Below are 23,680 nucleotides of genomic sequence, written 5' to 3'. Positions count from 1 at the left end.
TCCTCGAAAAACATTGTCTTACCATTGAAATTCCCAATGAAATGTTTCCAAGTATTTAAATCTGCCTTAGTCTCCTGACTAAGCTTAATATGATGATGCTTAGCTTTGATACCAACAGTGAGATCAATTAAACGCCGTAGAAATGGCCTACCTGGTACAATAACACGACATGCAAAATTCAAGGTTCCTATCAGAGATTGGAGCTCAACCAGTTTGACTGACTTACGAGACAAAAAATTGTCAATCAAAGTACAGCATTTCTTGAGCTTATCATAGGGGAGCCTGGCTTCCATGGCGATAGTGTCAAGGTCAATGCCAGCAAATGTAAGACAAGTACTTGGCCCAGCTGTCTTCTCATGTGCTATTGGCACACCCAAATCTGAGCTCAAACTCAGAAAGTTTGTTAGGTCAGACAAGCACTTATGATGTGTGTGTGCAAGGAAAAGGAAATCATCAAGGATGTGAATCACAGCCACTGCCCCGTATTTGTGAAGTGAAATCCATTCCATAGCAGTACTAAATGACTCAAAAATCTGACATGATGCCGAACAACCCATTGGTAGGCACCTATCATAGTAAAACTTTCCCTCCCAAGACAAGCCCAATAAATGCTGAACTTTTGGTGAAACAGGGATAATGCGGAAAGCTGACCGGATATCTGTCTTTGCCAGGAAACATCCCCTGCCCAAGGTTTTTATAATTTCAATTGCCCTATCAACAGTAGCATACTGCACTGAAGCAAATTCGTGAGGTATGCCATCGTTGACAGAGGAGCCAGCAGGGTAGGACAGGTGATGTATAAGACGAAATTCATTTGGATCCTTTTTAGGGACCACTCCCAAGGGAGAGACACGAAAAACAGGAAAAGGTGGAGACAGGAATGGGCCAGCAAGTCTGCCAGCTTCAAGCTCTTTCTGTAATTTCTTTTGTACAATTTCGGGGTTAGCCAAAGCAGATTTCAAATTGGAAGCTTGAAAATTAACATGCTTCCCAAAGAAGTTAATGAGAAAACCATCTGAGAAACCTTCTAACAAGTAATTTTTGAGCTGTGCTGGGTAACCTTGCAGGTACTTCCTAAGCATTTCCACCCGTACCGGTGTTACTACTTGGGACGGCACTGACACTTGTACGTGCCCGGTAAGAAGCGGCTGGTGGCCTGGCAGCGTTTGATCGGTTTGATTTCTCATAATGAGGGAGTCTGGAAAAGCAGCTGACTGCTGCATGAGAGTAGTTGCACTTGCTACATTTGTGTTCAAATCTACACCCAGAGCAGGTTTTCCCCGAATTGAATTTCCAGCAATACCCCTTACGAAAGGGAGGCTCCCCCTGGCTAAAACTCTGGCTTTTGGGCCCACTAGCACTGCGGTTCATATGCAGAGCTTGCATCCATAATTCCCAGTGAGTACTATCCCAGGGAATTCGTATAGACTGTCGAAGGTACCGAAATTGTTCATCGTAAAAACGCCAATTAGCCCTTTTGGCTGCCAAATCACGAACCACCTCAATATATTTCATTAACCCTGGAACTGAATTTGGGTATTTGACAGTATAAACTGCTGTAAAAGTATTGAAAGCTGTTAACCAATGATCAATTGACACTATTTTCCTGCCCTTTACGGATGGTTCAAGGCAGAGGTGTGCCTTGTCATTGTTGTTTGCCATTGCAAGTGTGTATTTGAAATCCTGTTGTGTTGGGTTCAAGAGAGAGGCCAAATCCACGTACTCATCTGACCAAATTTTTGATTTCACTTTGTCAGGCACTCTAGAAAGCAATGGTACTGACACACTAGTGAACTCAGAACCAGGCCGCATGTCAGATTCAGGCAGTGGCAATTGATCATTTGGAAACGAAGGGTTACCCATAATATCTGTTACTTCCTTTAGCACATCGCCAGAAGACTTGTCACCTGGCTGATGTACATCCTGTTGCCCATGGTTGGCCTGAGATCTAGAGAGAAGGCCTGAATTAACAAGTCCTTGCACCACTGCTTCTGATATAGTCTTTGTCAGCTGTTCTGTATTAACAGATGATCCCTCAGAGTGGCTTGATGTAGCTTGCCCGTTGTGAGTATTAGGTTGAGTGGCATTCTTCTCTAAGGAGTCTGCAGACAGAACCTGTGCACTGGATACTGCTATGCTCTGGACTCCTGATGATAGTACTTCCGCCATCTGTTGTGGTGGTGGCAGATCTTCATGTACCTTTTTTGACTTTGGCTGGGACTGGCAGGAAGCAGACTTCCGTTTTCTTCCAGCATTTGCTCGCTTAGGTGCCATTATCTGTAATACAGAACTCACTATGGCAGTAAATTATAAATACCAACATTAGTTATAAATTATGTTGATTGCCCTGACTAATACAATAGTCTGGCACCGGCACAGATAATTAAGGCACTGACAATGAATATAAAGTCCATTAAGTGGACATCCCTAATCACAAGGGAACCATGAATAAGATATTCAATGGTAAAACATGCCAAATAAGGCCAATAACATGGAGCAATAACATGAGTATCATTTTTTTTTTTTTTTTTTTAATACACCAGCTAGCAATAAGGCTATGGTGCCAAATATAAAATAAAACCGCAATGAAATACTAACGACCCGGCTTGCAAGACGGGTCATTCATAAGGAATGCCAAAATGTCATGCAAATAATGCCGGAACATAAAAGTATAAAAGATACTCAAGAACACCAAATGGCAAATGTGAGCCACAATTTGCAGACCAGATTACCTGGCTGCTGCTCACCAATTAAGCTCCAGAAACAGTTACAACTGTACATGTACATTATAATATATATTATATAATGAATAAAATGCGATAGCTAAAATGAAATAAAAATATTTCATATGACAATATAACTCACTAAATGCATATAGATACATTATAACAAGTCAAAATGTGAGCCGCAACTTGCAGACCAAATTCCTTGGCTGCTGCCCCATAAAACAATTTCTATGCCTAAGTATTGATACGCCATATCAAGATTAATACTCAGGGCATGCTGGTCAGCAACATGTCGAAGAGACCATGACAATCAGACTCAAATTACCAACGTATGTCGCTCATGCAGCCGTATTGAAGTCGTCGGTTAAAACCAAGTTTAGAGTCAATCCACCGGACCACGTGACACCATGGTGAGTGACCTCAAAATCGCCCCGCGTAAACTCTTGTAAAAACGATACATACCCAACTCACTTAGATGCACGCCGTCTACGCATAGTAATTCTAACCGGGAATTCCAAAATCCCCTATGCTTCCAGAACAAACAAAACTCAAAATTGGCAAGCTCATTAGCCAGAAAACTGTTCAGCACCGTCACTCTCTCATTGTAGTCACTCATATTCAGTGGGCAAACATTCCTAAAAAGTATTTGATCAACACAAACGATACGCACGTTGTACTCATGGTAAAGTGTGCACGCCAAGTTCACTAATTGGTGGCCTACCCCTTCTGGCGTACTAGCTGCATCACTAGAACATAGATCATTAGAACCAAGTTCCAAAATAACAATATCAGGTTCATAGTCTTTCACTAAATGCAGGTCAAACCGACGAGTTTTCCCAACTGTACGACCCCCAAATCCAACAAGTTTGACTTCAGCCCGATCAGACACATTAAAAGTTGGGTCGAGTGGAAAACAACAGTGATGAAATGCCGTACGGAGCCGTGAGATGAAAGAATGACCCAAAATGAGTATTTTCACACTCATGATAACAAAATGTACAGCTGTATACCAACCTTCGGTAGCAAGGAAGCTTTCTGTTATAAACAGGTGACGACAGACCACGATATCTTGCCCCAAAACAACTTTTTGAAGAGCAAATTCTTTACCTTGCTTTCATGTCCGAAGTTGCTGCAAGAGGGCGAATTGCCTCAGAGTTTTTTCAAATGCCGCCACCCCCCTCTAGGCGAAATTACCTAATTGCTTTTAACTACCACCAGAGGGCGTCATCCATAAAATAGATTAATACTTAATCTTCCTATACGCACTAAAATAATCACAGTAATACAAACACAGTTACAATCTTACAATAAAATACATATACACACTAAAATAATCACAGTAATACAAACACAGTTACAAACTTACAATAAAATACATATACACACTAAAATAATCACAGTAATACAAACACAGTTACAAACTTACAATAAAATACATATACACACTAAAATAATCACAGTAATACAAACACAGTTACAATCTTACAATAAAATACATATACACACTAAAATAATCACAGTAACACAAACACAGTTACAATCTTACAATAAAATACATATACACACTAAAATAATCACAGTAATACAAACACAGTTACAATCTTACAATAAAATACATATACACACTAAAATAATCACAGTAACACAAACACAGTTACAATCTTCCAATAATATACATATACGCACTAAAATAATCACAGTAACACAAACACAGTTACAATCTTACAATAAAATACATATACACACTAAAATAATCACAGTAATACAAACACAGTTACAATCTTACAATAAAATACATATACACACTAAAATAATCACAGTAACACAAACACAGTTACAATCTTACAATAAAATACATATACACACTAAAATAATCACAGTAATACAAACAGAGTTACAATCTTACAATAAAATACATATACACACTAAAATAATCACAGTAACACAAACACAGTTACAATCTTACAATAATATACATATACACACTAAAATAATTACAGTAATACAAACACAGTTACAATCTTACAATAAAATACATATACACACTAAAATAATCACAGTAACACAAACACAGTTACAATCTTACAATAAAATACATATACACACTAAAATAATCACAGTAACACAAACACAGTTACAATCTTACAATAAAATACATATACACACTAAAATAATCACAGTAACACAAACACAGTTACAATCTTACAATAAAATACATATACACACTAAAATAATTACAGTAATACAAACACAGTTACAATCTTACAATAATATACATATACACACTAAAATAATTACAGTAATACAAACACAGTTACAATCTTACAATAAAATACATATACACACTAAAATAATCACAGTAACACAAACACAGTTAGCTCACTTTCTATAAGGCTATTGCCATACCACACTGTAATGTTGAAAGTTAGCTCACTTTCTATAAGGCTATTGCCATACCACACTGTAATGTTAAAAGTTAGCTCACTTTCTATAAGGCTATTGCCATACCACACTGTAATGTTAAAAGTTAGCTCACTTTCTATAAGGCTATTGCCATACCACACTGTAATGTTGAAAGTTAGCTCACTTTCTATAAGGCTATTGCCATACCACACTGTAATGTTGAAAGTTAGCTCACTTTCTATAAGGCTATTGCCATACCACACTGTAATGTTAAAAGTTAGCTCACTTTCTATAAGGCTATTGCCATACCACACTGTAATGTTGAAAGTTAGCTCACTTTCTATAAGGCTATTGCCATACCACACTGTAATGTTAAAAGTTAGCTCACTTTCTATAAGGCTATTGCCATACCACACTCATGTTGAAAGTTAGCTCACTTTCTATAAGGCTATTGCCATACCACACTGTAATGTTGAAAGTTAGCTCACTTTCTATAAGGCTATTGCCATACCACACTGTAATGTTGAAAGTTAGCTCACTTTCTATAAGGCTATTGCCATACCACACTGTAATGTTGAAAGTTAGCTCACTTTCTATAACACTCAAATTGCCATACCACACTGTAATGTTGAAAGTTAGCTCACTTTCTATAAGGCTATTGCCATACCACACTGTAATGTTGAAAGTTAGCTCACTTTCTATAACACTCAAATTGCCATACCACACTGTAATGTTGAAAGTTAGCTCACTTTCTATAAGGCTATTGTATATTTTTCAGCAACATTTTGACAAACGTCAAAACTCTGTAGCCTCCTCAGTAAAAATATATGCTGCATGGCCTTCTTAACAATACAGTTGGTGTTTTCAGTGAAATTTAGCTTTTGATCCAATTGCAAACATAGATATTTGAAACACTCAACGATTTCTACAGACTGACCGTTCAATACAGCCGGTTCAAATGTGACATTACGTTTGTCATTTTCTAGTATTAGTTCCTTAGTTTTAGCCACGTTCATTTCCAGTAAACTTGACTTACACCAGTCTTGCAGGGTTGCTACATGATCAAGATATATTATGTTCATTTAGAGATTGTTCTTTGAACAGGAGGCCTACAAGTGCCATATCATCAGCACATTTGAGCAAACTTACAACTGAATCTTGAATTTTCATTTCATCAGTATAAATTGAAAACAACACTGGTGATAACACGCAGCCCTGAGGTGCGCCTGTATTCAAAACAAGTTTATCTGAAAGAATTCCATTCATTAACACTCTTTGGGGTCTATTACAAAGAAAATCTTGAATCCAGTGGATGATGTATCTGTTCACATAAACCTCATCCTCTGTCAGTTGTATAGGTTGACCCACTGGAATGTTTTCACACACACTGTCACACTGACTACTGCAATCGTTGGTATCAAATCTACCATAGAACCGATTCTAATCATTTACAAAAGATACACAGTTTTCAGGGATTACATGTTGTTTTTGCATTTTGACTCCCCATCATGGTATGTAAGCCCGTCCCATGCCTGTTTTGCATTCCCTGTGTAAAATCTCTGTTCCACCTTATCTTTTCATTTTAGTTTAGCTCTTTCCAATTTACATTCCTTCCTTTTTTTCTCTGAAAGCAACCATGTCATCTTGAAAAGCAAACTTTTTGTCATTCAAACACATTTTCAGATCTTTGGTTAGCCAGGGCTTGTTGTCAGGAAACACTTTAACTGACTTTTTCATGATGATATTACTTTCACAAAACTGAATATAAGAAGTTATAGTGTCTGTAAATTGGTGAAGGTTATTACAGGAATCAAAGAATATTTGCCAGTCCGTTGTTTCAAAACAACCTCTTAGTTCATCTATACTGCCTTCAGTCCACATTGGTACTGTTTTCGTCACAGGTTTTCTACATTTCACTTTTTGTCTGTACTTGGGTAATAGATGAATGACATTATGGTCAGATTTCCCGGAAAGGCTGGAATGACACAGTCAAGAGTTGGTAATCACAGGTGCATACTTGGTCATGCACCCGAAATTGCAAGGCCCATTTATTTTCAAAATAAATACACAAACCTCTGCCAACCAGTTTCTGTGACTACACTCTATCTCTATCTGCCCTTATAACAGTGTACCCCTTTAACTCAACATCTAATATGTCCTCGTTTAGCCATGTTTCAGTCAAACAAATCAGGTTGCTGCTTCTGAAATCCGAGTCGAATTCTGACCTGGCTGTAAATTCATCCATCTTGTTGTTTATAGACCGTACATTTGACAAAGTAATCACAGGTAAAGGGTGTCTGTATCCATGTCTCTTAAGTCTATTTCTAAGCCCACCTCGTGAACCTCTCCTTTCGTTTTATTGTTCGTCCCCCGTTTGTAACAATAAGACTCAATAAATGCAGTGTCAATGTCGACAGCAGGTGTGGTATGTCGCAGTGAAAGTAGATGTTGACAGGAGTATGTCACATTGGCAACAAAGTCATTCTGATCATTCACCCTGGCACAAGAGTAGTTAATTAGGAGACAGAGAATCACAAAAATTATTGAACAGTTTCCTGTCATCTTAACATGCCTCCTCCAAGAATCTTGTGGAGAAAAGTCTAAGAACAGTAAAAATGTAACCACTTTGACGAGACAAGGTGAAGCGTGGGTCAGCAGAGTAAGAAAAACATCTCACCAAGTTTCAGTCTCATTGACCAAGTACTTTTTGAGATGTAAGTTTTTGACCAAAATTCACATTTTTACAACTAATTTGCATATCACTGATGAGATCATCTATACACCAGATGCATACCAATCAAATTTGAACCCAATCTGCTGAGTAGTTTTGGAATGAAAGATTTTGACCAAAAAGACACATTTTTAGCCCTAATTAACATATTACTGAGGGAATCATCATGTCATGAACAAATCTTAATCAACATACCCATAAGAATGTTCCCGTCACATTTCAGACCAATCCGCTCTCTAGCTTTTGAGTTTAAGAGGTTTTTGTTTTTTGTTTTTTTTACCAAAAATGACATTTTTTGACCCAAATCACATATTTGTGTTGCAATCATTTTGCTTTGAACAATATCCCAACTAGACACCAAACGTAATGTCCATATCAAATACCAAGGCAATCAGTCTGGCAGTTTTGAGTTTAAGTCACACACACACACACACACACACACACACACACACACACACACACACACACACATACACACACACACACACAGACAAAGCACCATGCCTATAGCACAACTGAACCTTGTCAGTTCAGTTGTGCTAAAAATAGAATTTGGGGTCATAATGACATTGTATGAATAGAGTATAGATCAACAATCACTAGTTTGAATAATATCATTAAATTCACATTAGTGCTACAAATGAAATCACCAATTTAAGGCACTGACTGGCTTGGTGTTAAAACATCAGATTAGGGAATTAGAAAGAGGTTCAACATACATCCTGGTACACATACATTATGTTATAGCACACTTCATATGTCAGAAGTTTAAAATAGTATGTAATAGAACTGTATACATAGACAGGTACAGAGTCAATACATGGTATGTAATAGAACTGTCAATACATGGTATGTAACAGAACTGTATACATAGACAGGTACAGAGTCAATACATGGTATGTAATAGAACTGTATACATAGACAGGTACAGAGTCAATACATGGTATGTAATAGAACTGTATACATAGACAGGTACAGAGTCAATACATGGTATATAATAGAACTGTATACATAGACAGGTACAGAGTCAATACATGGTATGTAATAGAACTGTATACATAGACAGGTACAGAGTCAATACATGGTATGTAATAGAACTGTATACATAGACAGGTACATAGTCAATACATGGTATGTAATAGAACTGTATACATAGACAGGTACGGAGTCAATACATGGTATGTAATAGAACTGTATACATAGACAGGTACAGAGTCAATACATGGTATGTAATAGAACTGTCAATACATGGTATGTAATAGAACTGTATACATAGACAGGTACAGAGTCAATACATGGTATGTAATAGAACTGTCAATACATGGTATGTAATAGAACTGTCAATACATGGTATGTAATAGAACTGTATACATAGACAGGTACAGAGTCAATACATGGTATATAATAGAACTGTATACATAGACAGGTACAGAGTCAATACATGGTATGTAATAGAACTGTCAATACATGGTATGTAATAGAACTGTATACATAGACAGGTACAGAGTCAATACATGGTATATAATAGAACTGTATACATAGACAGGTACAGAGTCAATACATGGTATGTAATAGAACTGTATACATAGACAGGTACAGAGTCAATACATGGTATGTAATAGAACTGTATACATAGACAGGTACAGAGTCAATACATGGTATGTAACAGAACTATACATAGACAGGTACAGAGTCAATACATGGTATGTAATAGAACTGTATACATAGACAGGTACAGAGTCAATACATGGTATGTAATAGAACTGTATACATAGACAGGTACATAGTCAATACATGGTATGTAATAGAACTGTATACATAGACAGGTACAGAGTCAATACATGGCATACAGTACAATTCACTAACTGTTTTCCAACTTTGCAACCCTAACCCCCTCCCCCTCTCCCACCCCCATGCACTTTATCTCTTCCCCTCAATAACAACTACATGTAGCTATCCATCTAGAGTACACTTACCAGATGTAATAGAATTGACATCTTTGTTTGATACCACACTTGTTTTAGTTCTTCCTCCTCTGGAACCTCTCCCTCCTCGACTGCCCCTCCCTCCCCTACTACTACTAGCATCTCCACCACCCCTAGACCCCCTACCTCTACCCCTTCCCCTCCCACTCCCTCTGCCCTTTGATGTAGCTGAGCTGTCATCACTGTCGATATCTCTATTCTTCTCCTCGTCAACATCACTTAAGTCATCAGGCTGTGTATAAGGTCTTTTAGCACGTGCCCTGGCTAATGCCTATAATGATAAAAATACCACCAATGGCATTGTAGCACAACCGTACAGTTTTTAAAAATGTTTATCCATATGCTAGTCCATGCTAACAATAGGTGTTCATTTGCTGAATGACTATCCAGTTGCCTATCCAACCATGTTGCTATCTTTACGATAAATGCTATCATTTGGCTGTTGCTATGGGCGTGGTCATGTTGTTAGATATATATGCATACATTTGTGTATGTTTTTGTTCACTTGTGTATGAATTCCTGATATTGTCTTTGCAATACACATGATCATTTGGCTGTTGCTATGGGCGTGGTCTTGTTGCTAGGCAAATTTACATACATTTTTTGAATGTTTATTCAATTGTCTATTAAACCCTGTTGTTATCTTTGTGAAATACACCACTGTTCGGCTGTTGCTATGGGCGTGGTCATGGTTGCTAGGGTATTTGCATTCATTTTTGAATGTTTACTCATTTGCCTACCAGATGATGTTGTTATTTGACCAAAATATACTGCCATTTGGTTGTTGCTAAAGGGCTACGGCCAATTTTGTCAAAATATTTTGAAGAATATCTGCAGAATAACAGTTTCAGAAACATCTCACCAAGTTTCAGACTCATTGACCAAGTACTTTTTGAGATATAAGTTTTTGACCAAAAATTATCATTTTTACACCTAATTTGCATATCACCCATGGAATCATTGTATGCTTAATATATCTTTGTCAATACATCCCTAAATGCATCCCCATTAAATTTCAGCCCAATCTGCTCAGTGGTTTTGGAATTGTAGATTTTTAACCAAAAAGACACATTTTTAGCCCTAATTTGCATATCACTGATGAAATAATCATGTCATGAACAAATCTTACTTTACACTCCCTAAAGAATCTTCCAACCAAATTTCATACCAATCTGCCCAGTAGTTTCTGAGTTTAAGTTTTTTGACCAAAAATCACATTTTTTTTACCCAAATCACACACCTGTGATGCGATCATGTTGATTTGAACAATTTCCCAACTAGACACCCAAGGTAATGGACCCTACAAATATCATGGTAATCGGTTCAGCAGTTTTTGACTTTAAGTTGTTTACACACACACACACACACACACACACACACACAGACAGACAGACACCGGGCGATCCCTATAGCACTACTGAACCTCAGTTCAGTTGAAATGTTTACTTATTGTCTACAGTGTATAGTTAGTCAGGTGACATCACCCTCATTTGAAATGTTTACTTAATGTCTACAGTGTATAGTTAGTCAGGTGACATCACCCTCATTTGAAATGTTTACTTATTGTCTACAGTGTATAGTTAGTCAGGTGATATCACCCTCATTTGAAATGTTTACTTATTGTCTACAGTGTATAGTTAGTCAGGTGACATCACCCTCATTTGAAATGTTTACTTATTGTCTACAGTGTATAGTTAGTCAGGTGACATCACCCTCATTTGAAATGTTTACTTATTGTCTACAGTGTATAGTTAGTCAGGTGACATCACCCTCATTTGAAATGTTTACTTATTGTCTACAGTGTATAGTTAGTCAGGTGACATCACCCTCATTTCAAATGTTTACTTATTGTCTACAGTGTATAGTTAGTCAGGTGACATCACCCTCATTTGAAATGTTTACTTATTGTCTACAGTGTATAGTTAGTCAGGTGACATCACCCTCATTTGAAATGTTTACTTAATGTCTATAGTGTATAGTTAGTCAGGTGACATCACCCTCATTTGAAATGTTTACTTATTGTCTACAGTGTATAGTTAGTCAGGTGACATCACCCTCATTTGAAATGTTTACTTATTGTCTACAGTGTATAGTTAGTCAGGTGACATCACCCTCATTTGAAATGTTTACTTATTGTCTACAGTGTATAGTTAGTCAGGTGACATCACCCTCATTTGAAATGTTTACTTATTGTCTACAGTGTATAGTTAGTCAGGTGACATCACCCTCATTTGAAATGTTTACTTATTGTCTATAGTGTATAGTTAGTCAGGTGACATCACCCTCATTTGAAATGTTTACTTAATGTCTATAGTGTATAGTTAGTCAGGTGACATCACCCTCATTTGAAATGTTTACTTATTGTCTACAGTGTATAGTTAGTCAGGTGATATCACCCTCATTTGAAATGTTTACTTATTGTCTACAGTGTATAGTTAGTCAGGTGATATCACCCTCATTTGAAATGTTTACTTATTGTCTACAGTGTATAGTTAGTCAGGTGATATCACCCTCATTTGAAATGTTTACTTAATGTCTACAGTGTATAGTTAGTCAGGTGACATCACCCTCATTTGAAATGTTTACTTAATGTCTACAGTGTATAGTTAGTCAGGTGACATCACCCTCATTTGAAATGTTTACTTATTGTCTACAGTGTATAGTTAGTCAGGTGACATCACCCTCATTTCAAATGTTTACTTAATGTCTACCGTGTATAGTTAGTCAGGTGACATCACCCTCATTTGAAATGTTTACTTATTGTCTACAGTGTATAGTTAGTCAGGTGATATCACCCTCATTTGAAATGTTTACTTATTGTCTACAGTGTATAGTTAGTCAGGTGATATCACCCTCATTTGAAATGTTTACTTATTGTCTACAGTGTATAGTTAGTCAGGTGACATCACCCTCATTTGAAATGTTTATTTATTGTCTACAGTGTATAGTTAGTCAGGTGACATCACCCTCATTTGAAATGTTTACTTAATGTCTATAGTGTATAGTTAGTCAGGTGACATCACCCTCATTTCAAATGTTTACTTATTGTCTACAGTGTATAGTTAGTCAGGTGACATCACCCTCATTTGAAATGTTTACTTATTGTCTACAGTGTATAGTTAGTCAGGTGACATCACCCTCATTTGAAATGTTTACTTATTGTCTACAGTGTATAGTTAGTCAGGTGACATCACCCTCATTTGAAATGTTTACTTATTGTCTACAGTGTATAGTTAGTCAGGTGACATCACCCTCATTTGAAATGTTTACTTAATGTCTACAGTGTATAGTTAGTCAGGTGATATCACCCTCATTTGAAATGTTTACTTATTGTCTACAGTGTATAGTTAGTCAGGTGACATCACCCTCATTTGAAATGTTTACTTATTGTCTACAGTGTATAGTTAGTCAGGTGACATCACCCTCATTTGAAATGTTTACTTATTGTCTACAGTGTATAGTTAGTCAGGTGATATCACCCTCATTTGAAATGTTTACTTATTGTCTACAGTGTATAGTTAGTCAGGTGACATCACCCTCATTTCAAATGTTTACTTATTGTCTACAGTGTATAGTTAGTCAGGTGACATCACCCTCATTTGAAATGTTTACTTATTGTCTACAGTGTATAGTTAGTCAGGTGACATCACCCTCATTTGAAATGTTTACTTAATGTCTACAGTGTATAGTTAGTCAGGTGACATCACCCTCATTTGAAATGTTTACTTATTGTCTACAGTGTATAGTTAGTCAGGTGACATCACCCTCATTTGAAATGTTTACTTATTGTCTACAGTGTATAGTTAGTCAGGTGACATCACCCTCATTTGAAATGTTTACTTATTGTCTACAGTGTATAGTTAGTCAGGTGACATCACCCTCATTTGAAATGTTTACTTATTGTCTACAGTGTATAGTTAGTCAGGTGACATCACCCTCATTTGAAATGTTTACTTATTGTCTACAGTGTATAGTTAGTCAGGTGATATCACCCTCATTTGAAATGTTTACTTATTGTCTACAGTGTATAGTTAGTCAGGTGATATCACCCTCATTTGAAATGTTTACTTATTGTCTACAGTGTATAGTTAGTCAGGTGATATCACCCTCATTTGAAATGTTTACTTAATGTCTACAGTGTATAGTTAGTCAGGTGACATCACCCTCATTTGAAATGTTTACTTAATGTCTACAGTGTATAGTTAGTCAGGTGACATCACCCTCATTTGAAATGTTTACTTATTGTCTACAGTGTATAGTTAGTCAGGTGACATCACCCTCATTTCAAATGTTTACTTAATGTCTACCGTGTATAGTTAGTCAGGTGACATCACCCTCATTTGAAATGTTTACTTATTGTCTACAGTGTATAGTTAGTCAGGTGATATCACCCTCATTTGAAATGTTTACTTATTGTCTACAGTGTATAGTTAGTCAGGTGACATCACCCTCATTTGAAATGTTTACTTAATGTCTACAGTGTATAGTTAGTCAGGTGATATCACCCTCATTTGAAATGTTTACTTAATGTCTACAGTGTATAGTTAGTCAGGTGATATCACCCTCATTTGAAATGTTTACTTATTGTCTACAGTGTATAGTTAGTCAGGTGACATCACCCTCATTTGAAATGTTTACTTATTGTCTACAGTGTATAGTTAGTCAGGTGACATCACCCTCATTTGAAATGTTTACTTAATGTCTATAGTGTATAGTTAGTCAGGTGACATCACCCTCATTTGAAATGTTTACTTATTGTCTACAGTGTATAGTTAGTCAGGTGACATCACCCTCATTTGAAATGTTTACTTAATGTCTACAGTGTATAGTTAGTCAGGTGATATCACCCTCATTTGAAATGTTTACTTATTGTCTACAGTGTATAGTTAGTCAGGTGACATCACCCTCATTTGAAATGTTTACTTATTGTCTACAGTGTATAGTTAGTCAGGTGACATCACCCTCATTTGAAATGTTTACTTATTGTCTACAGTGTATAGTTAGTCAGGTGACATCACCCTCATTTGAAATGTTTACTTATTGTCTACAGTGTATAGTTAGTCAGGTGACATCACCCTCATTTGAAATGTTTACTTATTGTCTACAGTGTATAGTTAGTCAGGTGATATCACCCTCATTTGAAATGTTTACTTATTGTCTACAGTGTATAGTTAGTCAGGTGATATCACCCTCATTTGAAATGTTTACTTATTGTCTACAGTGTATAGTTAGTCAGGTGACATCACCCTCATTTGAAATGTTTACTTATTGTCTACAGTGTATAGTTAGTCAGGTGACATCACCCTCATTTGAAATGTTTACTTAATGTCTACAGTGTATAGTTAGTCAGGTGATATCACCCTCATTTGAAATGTTTACTTATTGTCTACAGTGTATAGTTTGATCTGATTCAATCTTCAATACTGACCTCAGTAACTTCTTTATCTTCTTGTCCTTCTTTAAGTCTGTTCTCTTTGAATTTCTCTACTTCAACATCGATATCATCCTCTATCATTTCAGTCTGAGTCAGATGGACTTGTGTTGTCTGTAGTTGATACGTAACTAACTCAGAGATGGCATCTTTTTCTTCCTTGTCTACAAATTCTTGTACAGCCCTGCCTAATCCCTTCTCACTTAGTAATGACAACTGACATGCCTAAAGAGATCATGAAAAATATTGTCAAAGTTTTCTGTTTTTTGGTTAACAGAGTAAACATACAATTGTCTACATATTGTCAAAGTTTTCTGTTTTTTGGTTAATTGTCTAAATAAACACATTTAAATGAAGTGAACATATTAGGGTGGCCCTATGTTCTTTTCTGTTTCTCATTACCCAACCGGCCCAAATTTTCACATCCAACATCAAAATTTTAAAAATATTTTTATTTGCGCCCATCCTTCATAATTTGCAGAAAAGCACCCTCTCTGGCAAGAATTAGCAAGTGTCTAGACTGTCGACATCATCATAATCTACAGTCATTATAGCAACAACAACAACATTGTTCACAAACAGAGCATTTCGTTCATGACAAGTTATTCAAGTGGAGGGGGTGGGGGTGGGGGTGGGGGTGGGGGAGGGGGGCTGAGAACATTGTAATTGTTTAGACATACTGGGAACAGATTGTTACCAGGAATCCAGTAAAAAGAAGATAAAAAGAAGATAGAGAGGAGGAAAAGGAGAGACAGAGAAACATGAAGAAGATGTTTTTTTTAATCTTGTTACTTTAAAAAAAAATCCACAGTTGCCGTGAAAAAGTAATGACATGATAGGTGACTAGGTTAAGTGGACACAAGCTGACTTGATACATTTTAGGGTGAGATTAAATCTGTGTATCTAAAAGTCACTCATAGTATTCTACTTACTGAGAAGTATACTTAACTATCGATTGCAATTGACTACACTCAAACTGGGTAGGCCACACACAAAAACTGTTTAACGGGCAACCAAGGCAACCAAGGCAACCAAGGCAACCTAAACAAGTCATTAAAGTCATTAAAGTCTCCGCTATGATTGGGTTTTGAGGAACTGACAGTTTATGTTGTCATTTTCAAACCTGGTTAACGTTGTTTGGCCTCATATGGTTGTTTTTGATATCACTACTCTGTTCAAGCATGTCTGAGTTATGGCTTTGGACATGAAAACTGCGCCAACAAAATGGCTGCCAGGCAGCCATATCAGATTATATCACGACAAAAATGGATATGCACATGTATGTCATAGAACACTGTCCTAATACCAACTTTGAATGAGATCTGTTCAAGCATGTCTGAGTTATGGCTTTGAACATGGAAAATTCGCAAACAAAATGGCTGCCAGGCAGCCATATCGGATTGTATCACGACACAAATGGATATGCACATGTATGTCACAGAACAATGTGCTAATACCAACTTTGAATGAGATCTGTTCAAGCATGTCTGAGTTATGGCTTTGGACAAGGAAAATTCACAAACAAAATGGCTGCCAGGCAGCCATATTAGATCGTATCACAACAACAATGAATATGCACATTTTCTGATGAAAAAACATGTAAACAATCCGATGATGTCATTTTTGATACTAACTAAAAATTATTAAAGAATCCATACTTCATACTTAGCAATAAATTATTCTAATAATGCCAGAAGGCATGCATTGTAATGTGATAGAAGGCATGCATTGTAATGTGATAGAAGGCATGCATTGTAATGTCATAGAAGGCATGCACTGTAATGTCATAGAAGGCATGCACTGTAATGTCATAGAAGGCATGCATTGTAATGTCATAGAAGGCATGCACTGTAATGTCATAGAAGGCATGTATTGTAATGTCATAGAAGGCATGCATTGTAATGTCATAGAAGGCATGCACTGTAATGTCATAGAAGGCATGCACTGTAATGTCATAGAAGGCATGTACTGTAATGTCATAGAAGGCATGTATTGTAATGTCATAGAAGGCATGCACTGTAATGTCATAGAAGGCATGCACTGTAATGTCATAGAAGGCATGCACTGTAATGTCATAGAAAGCATGCATTGTAATGTGATAGAAGGCATGCATTGTAATGTGATAGAAGGCATGCACTGTAATGTGATAGAAGGCATGCACTGTAATGTCATAGAAGGCATGCATTGTAATGTCATAGAAGGCATGCATTGTAATGTGATAGAAGGCATGCATTGTAATGTCATAGAAGGCATGCATTGTAATGTGATAGAAGGCATGCACTGTAATGTCATAGAAGGCATGCATTGTAATGTGATAGAAGGCATGCATTGTAATGTGATAGAAGGCATGCATTGTAATGTCATAGAAGGCATGCATTGTAATGTCATAGAAGGCATGCACTGTAATGTGATAGAAGGCATGCACTGTAATGTGATAGAAGGCATGCATTGTAATGTCATAGAAGGCATGCATTGTAATGTCATAGAAGGCATGCATTGTAATGTCATAGAAGGCATGTATTGTAATGTGATAGAAGGCATGCATTGTAATGTGATATAAGGCATGCATTGTAATGTGATAGAAGGCATGCACTGTAATGTGATAGAAGGCATGCACTGTAATGTCATAGAAGGCATGCACTGTAATGTGATAGAAGGCATGCACTGTAATGTGATAGAAGGCATGCATTGTAATGTCAAAGAAGGCATGCATTGTAATGTCATAGAAGGCATGCATTGTAATGTGGCAGAAAGCATGCATTGCAATGTCATAGAAGGCATGCATTGTAATGTCATAGGAGGCATGCATTGTAATGTCATAGAAGGCATGCATTGTAATGTCATAGAAGGCATGCATTGTAATGTCATAGAAGGCATGCATTGTAATGTGGCAGAAAGCATGCATTGCAATGTCATAGAAGGCATGCACTGTAATGCCATAGAAGGCATGCACTGTAATGTGATAGAAGGCATGCACTGTAATGTCATAGAAGGCATGCACTGTAATGTCATAGAAGGCATGCACTGTAATATCATAGAAGGCATGCACTGTAATGTCATAGAAGGCATGCACTGTAATATCATAGAAGGCATGCATTGTAATGTCATAGAAGGCATGCACTGTAATGTCATAGAAGGCATGCACTGTAATGTGATAGAAGGCATGCACTGTAATGTGATAGAAGGCATGCATTGTAATGTCATAGAAGGCATGCATTGTAATGTCATAGAAGGCATGCACTGTAATGTCATAGAAGGCATGTATTGTAATGTCATAGAAGGCATGCATTGTAATGTCATAGAAGGCATGCACTGTAATGTCATAGAAGGCATGCACTGTAATATCATAGAAGGCATGCACTGTAATGTCATAGAAGGCATGCACTGTAATGTCATAGAAGGCATGCACTGTAATGTCATAGAAGGCATGCACTGTAATGTGATAGAAGGCATGCATTGTAATGTCATAGAAGGCATGCATTGTAATGTGATAGAAGGCATGCATTGTAATGTCATAGAAGGCATGCACTGTAATGTCATAGAAGGCATGCACTGTAATGTCATAGAAGGCATGCACTGTAATGTGATAGAAGGCATGCACTGTAATGTGATAGAAGGCATGCATTGTAATGTCATAGAAGGCATGCATTGTAATGTCATAAAAGGCATGCATTGTAATGTCATAGAAGGCATGCATTGTAATGTCATAGAAGGCATGCACTGTAATGTGATAGAAGGCATGCACTGTAATGTCATAGAAGGCATGCACTGTAATGTGATAGAAGGCATGCACTGTAATGTGATAGAAGGCATGCATTGTAATGTCATAGAAGGCATGCATTGTAATGTCATAGAAGGCATGCACTGTAATGTCATAGAAGGCATGCACTGTAATGTCATAGAAGGCATGCACTGTAATGTGATAGAAGGCATGCACTGTAATGTGATAGAAGGCATGCATTGTAATGTCATAGAAGGCATGCACTGTAATGTGATAGAAGGCATGCATTGTAATGTGATAGAAGGCATGCATTGTAATGTGATAGAAGGCATGCATTGTAATGTCATAGAAGGCATGCATTGTAATGTCATAGAAGGCATGCATTGTAATGTCATAGAAGGCATGCATTGTAATGTCATAGAAGGCATGCATTGTAATGTCATAGAAGGCATGCACTGTAATGTGATAGAAGGCATGCACTGTAATGTCATAGAAGGCATGCATTGTAATGTCATAGAAGGCATGCACTGTAATGTGATAGAAGGCATGCATTGTAATGTGATAGAAGGCATGCATTGTAATGTCATAGAAGGCATGCATTGTAATGTCATAGAAGGCATGCATTGTAATGTCATAGAAGGCATGCATTGTAATGTCATAGAAGGCATGCATTTGGTAGTAGTTTAGTTCAATTTACAGTGACTTATCTTACTTCTACCAATAGTAGTATAGTTTAATTTACAGTGACTTATCTTACTTCTACCAATAGTAGTATAGTTTAATTTACAGTGACTTATCTTACTTCTACCAATAGTAGTATAGTTTAATTTACCGTGACTTATCTTACTTCTACCAACAGTAGTATAGTTTAATTTACAGTGACTTATCTTACTTCTACCAATAGTAGTTTAGTTCAATTTACAGTGACTTATCTTACTTCTACCAATAGTTGTATAGTTTAATTTACAGTGACTTATCTTACTTCTACCAATAGTAGTATAGTTTAATTTATAGTGACTTATCTTACTTCTACCAATAGTAGTTTAGTTCAATTTACAGTGACTTATCTTACTTCTACCAATAGTAGTATAGTTTAATTTACAGTGACTTATCTTACTTCTACCAATAGTAGTTTAGTTCAATTTACAGTGACTTATCTTACTTCTACCAATAGTAGTTTAGTTCAATTTACAGTGACTTATCTTACTTCTACCAATAGTAAACTATCAGAAATAAATACATACAACATACTGAGTCTGTACTTGCACAATTCATAATTTACAAGAATGTGGTTTCAAAATTTTACAAATAAAATGTCTTTACCTTGTCTGTACTACTGAAATACTCCTTGACTAAATCTTCAACTCTGGCCGTGTCTAGTGCTTCAGGACGTAGATAACTATCTAACTCATCTACACCAGGTTTAGAATCTGAAAATGTAATTTCTAGAGTTACAACGTACAGAGAGAAATTAATATTTTTGTGGCATGTTGAGGACGCTCTTGTAGACAGGTGTGAAGGAAGAGAGAAGTCATCTGGGACTTCAGTCTTAGCACAGTCACCATGGTGGCAGTGTAACCAAGCTATGTAATGGTATTATAGCATGCATGGTGGCAGTGTAACCAAGCTATGTATGGTATTATAGCATGGTGGCAGTCCAACCAAGCTATGTATGGTATTAAAGCATGGTGGCAGTGTAACCAAGCTATGTACGGTATTATAGTATGGTGGTAGTGTAACCAAGCTATGTATGGTATTATAGCATGGTGGCAGTGTAACCAAGCTATGTATGGTATTATAGTATGGTGGTAGTGTAACCAAGCTATGTATGGTATTATAGTATGGTGGTAGTGTAACCAAGCTATGTATGGTATTATAGTATGGTGGTAGTGTAACCAAGCTATGTATGGTATTATAGCATGGTGGCAGTGTAACCAAGCTATGTATGGTATTATAGCATGGTGGCAGTCTAACCAAGCTATGTACGGTATTATAGCATGGTGGCAGTGTAACCAAGCTATGTATAATGGTATTATAGCATGGTGGCAGTGTAACCAAGCTATGTATAGTATTATAGTATGGTGGCAGTGTAACCAAGCTATGTACGGTATTATAGTATGGTGGTAGTGTAACCAAGCTATGTATGGTATTATAGCATGGTGGCAGTGTAACCAAGCTATGTACGGTATTATAGCATGGTGGCAGTGTAACCAAGCTATGTATGGTATTATAGTATGGTGGCAGTCTAACCAAGTTATGTATGGTATTATAGCATGGTGGCAGTCTAACCAAGCTATGTACGGTATTATAGCATGGTGGCAGTGTAACCAAGCTATGTATGGTATTATAGTATGGTGGCAGTCTAACCAAGCTATGTATGGTATTATAGCATGGTGGCAGTCTAACTAAGCTATGTATGGTATTATAGCATGGTGGCAGTGTAACCAAGCTATGTATGGTATTATAGCATGGTGGCAGTCTAACCAAGCTATGTATGGTATTATAGTATGGTGGCAGTCTAACCAAGCTATGTATGGTATTATAGCATGGTGGCAGTGTAACCAAGCTATGTATGGTATTATAGCAATGGTGGCAGTGTAACCAAGCTATGTATGGTATTATAGTATGGTGGCAGTCTAACCAAGCTATGTATAATGGTATTATAGCATGGTGGCAGTCTAACCAAGCTATGTATGGTATTATAGTATGGTGGCAGTGTAACCAAGCTATGTATAATGGTATTATAGCATGGTGGCAGTGTAACCAAGCTATGTATAATGGTATTATAGTATGGTGGCAGTGTAACCAAGCTATGTATAATGGTATTATAGCATGGTGGCAGTGTAACCAAGCTATGTATAATGGTATTATAGCATGGTGGCAGTGTAACCAAGCTATGTATAATGGTATTATAGTATGGTGGCAGTGTAACCAAGTTATGTATGGTATTAAAGCATGGTGGCAGTGTAACCAAGCTAAGATTTAAGTGAATACATAAACCTACATTTTCTATCAATCACTTTCTTCTTTTGGAATAAAATCAAATCTTTAGGATTGGCCACTTTGTCTACAAACTTCTGACCAAATCGAGTTGTATTAAACAAATCAAACCCTCCACTATAGTCAACCTAAAATAAACAATGGAAGTAAAGTTAGTCAAAACAAGTCAAACCCTCCACTATAGTCAACCTAAAAATAGCGCCAATAGTGTTGTAGCACAACTGTACAGTTTTAAAATTGTTTATCCACCTGCTGATCCATACTAGGTATAGGTGTTCATTTGCTGAATGATTATCCAGTTGCCTATCCAACCCTGTTGTTATCTTTGCAATACTAGGTATAGGTGTTCATTTGTTGAATGACTACCCAGTTGCCAACCCAACCCTGGTGTTATCTTTGCAATACTAGGTATAGGTGTTCATTTGCTGAATGACTACCCAGTTGCCAGTCCAACCCTGTTGTTATCTTTGCAATACTAGGTATAGGTGTTCATTTGCTGAATGACTATCCAGTTGCCTACCCAACCCTGTTGTTATCTTTGCAATACTAGGTATAGGTGTTCATTTGCTGAATGATTATCCAGTTGCCAATCCAACCCTGTTGTTATCTTTGCAATACTAGGTATAGGTGTTCATTTGCTGAATGATTATCCAGTTGCCTATCCAACCCTGTTGTTATCTTTGCAATACTAGGTATAGGTGTTCATTTGCTGAATGATTATCCAGTTGCCAATCCAACCCTGTTGTTATCTTTGCAATACTAGGTATAGGTGTTCATTTGCTGAATGACTATCCAGTTGCCTATCCAACCCTGTTGTTATCTTTGCAATATAAGTGCCAATGTTGCTGTTGCTATGGGTGTGGTCTTGTTGCTAGGCACATTTACATACATTTTTGGAATGTTGATTCAGTTGTGTATTAATCCCTGTTGTTATCTTTGCAATATATGTGAGCATTTGGCTTTTGCTATGGGTGTGGTCTTGTTGCTATAGCCAATTGTGTCAAAATGTTGTGAACAAAATCTGTAGAATATCACTTCTCACATCTCACCAAATGTCAGTCTCAATGACAAAGTACTGTTTCAGATATAAGATTTTGACCAAAATTCACATTTTTACACCTAATTTGCATATCACGGATGACATCATTATATGCTTAATATTTCTTCATCTATACACCCACAGAGGCATCCCCATTAAATTTCAGCCCAATCTGCTTAGTAGTTTTGGAATTAAAGATTTTGACCAAAAAGACACATTTTTAGCACTGATGTGTATATCATACACACACACACACACACACACACACACACACACACACACACAGACAAACAGACAGACAGACAGACAGACAGACACAGACATACACGAGACAGACACACAGACAGACGGACACACAGACACACAGACACAGACACAAAAACAGACACAGGCACACACACACACACACACACACACACACACACACACACACACACACACACACACACACACACACACTTTACCATGCCAATAGCACTACTGAACCGTATCAGTTCAGTTGTGCTAAAAAAAATTGTGTAGTTCTGATTACACTCAATTTTAGAATAGATGGGGTAGGTAGGCTTTTTTTTTCAGTTTCTTTTTCCCCCATGTATGAGTGTTTATTTGGTTTAATGTACAATGTAGTTATGTTTTCCGTTGTT

At 37.0% G+C, this 23,680-nt stretch overlaps 1 protein-coding gene across 4 annotated transcripts in view; it reads right to left on the bottom strand.

The window, feature by feature from the left end:
• Positions 1–23,680, bottom strand: part of LOC144440294 (double-strand break repair protein MRE11-like) — a 145,095-nt gene that overhangs the window by 61,812 nt on the left and 59,603 nt on the right. For 2 of the 4 annotated variants that reach the window (XM_078129653.1, XM_078129654.1), the window contains exons 10-13: positions 22,002–22,125; positions 20,321–20,427; positions 15,274–15,501; positions 9,837–10,116 (exon numbers count right to left, since the gene is read on the bottom strand). In XM_078129653.1, coding sequence (XP_077985779.1) covers positions 9,837–10,116; positions 15,274–15,501; positions 20,321–20,427; positions 22,002–22,125 — 739 coding nt within the window. Of the gene's footprint in view, positions 1–1,859; positions 2,295–9,836; positions 10,117–15,273; positions 15,502–20,320; positions 20,428–22,001; positions 22,126–23,680 lie in introns of those variants that run through there. The other 2 variants (XM_078129652.1, XM_078129655.1) reach the window with 2 other exon arrangements.

This window comes from Glandiceps talaboti, chromosome 9 (genome assembly GCF_964340395.1).
Source record: "Glandiceps talaboti chromosome 9, keGlaTala1.1, whole genome shotgun sequence".
NCBI classification, from domain to species: Eukaryota; Metazoa; Hemichordata; class Enteropneusta; family Spengelidae; genus Glandiceps; species Glandiceps talaboti.
The sequence above is the reverse complement of the archived record's forward strand: the minus strand, read 5'-3'. Positions and strand labels throughout refer to the sequence as shown.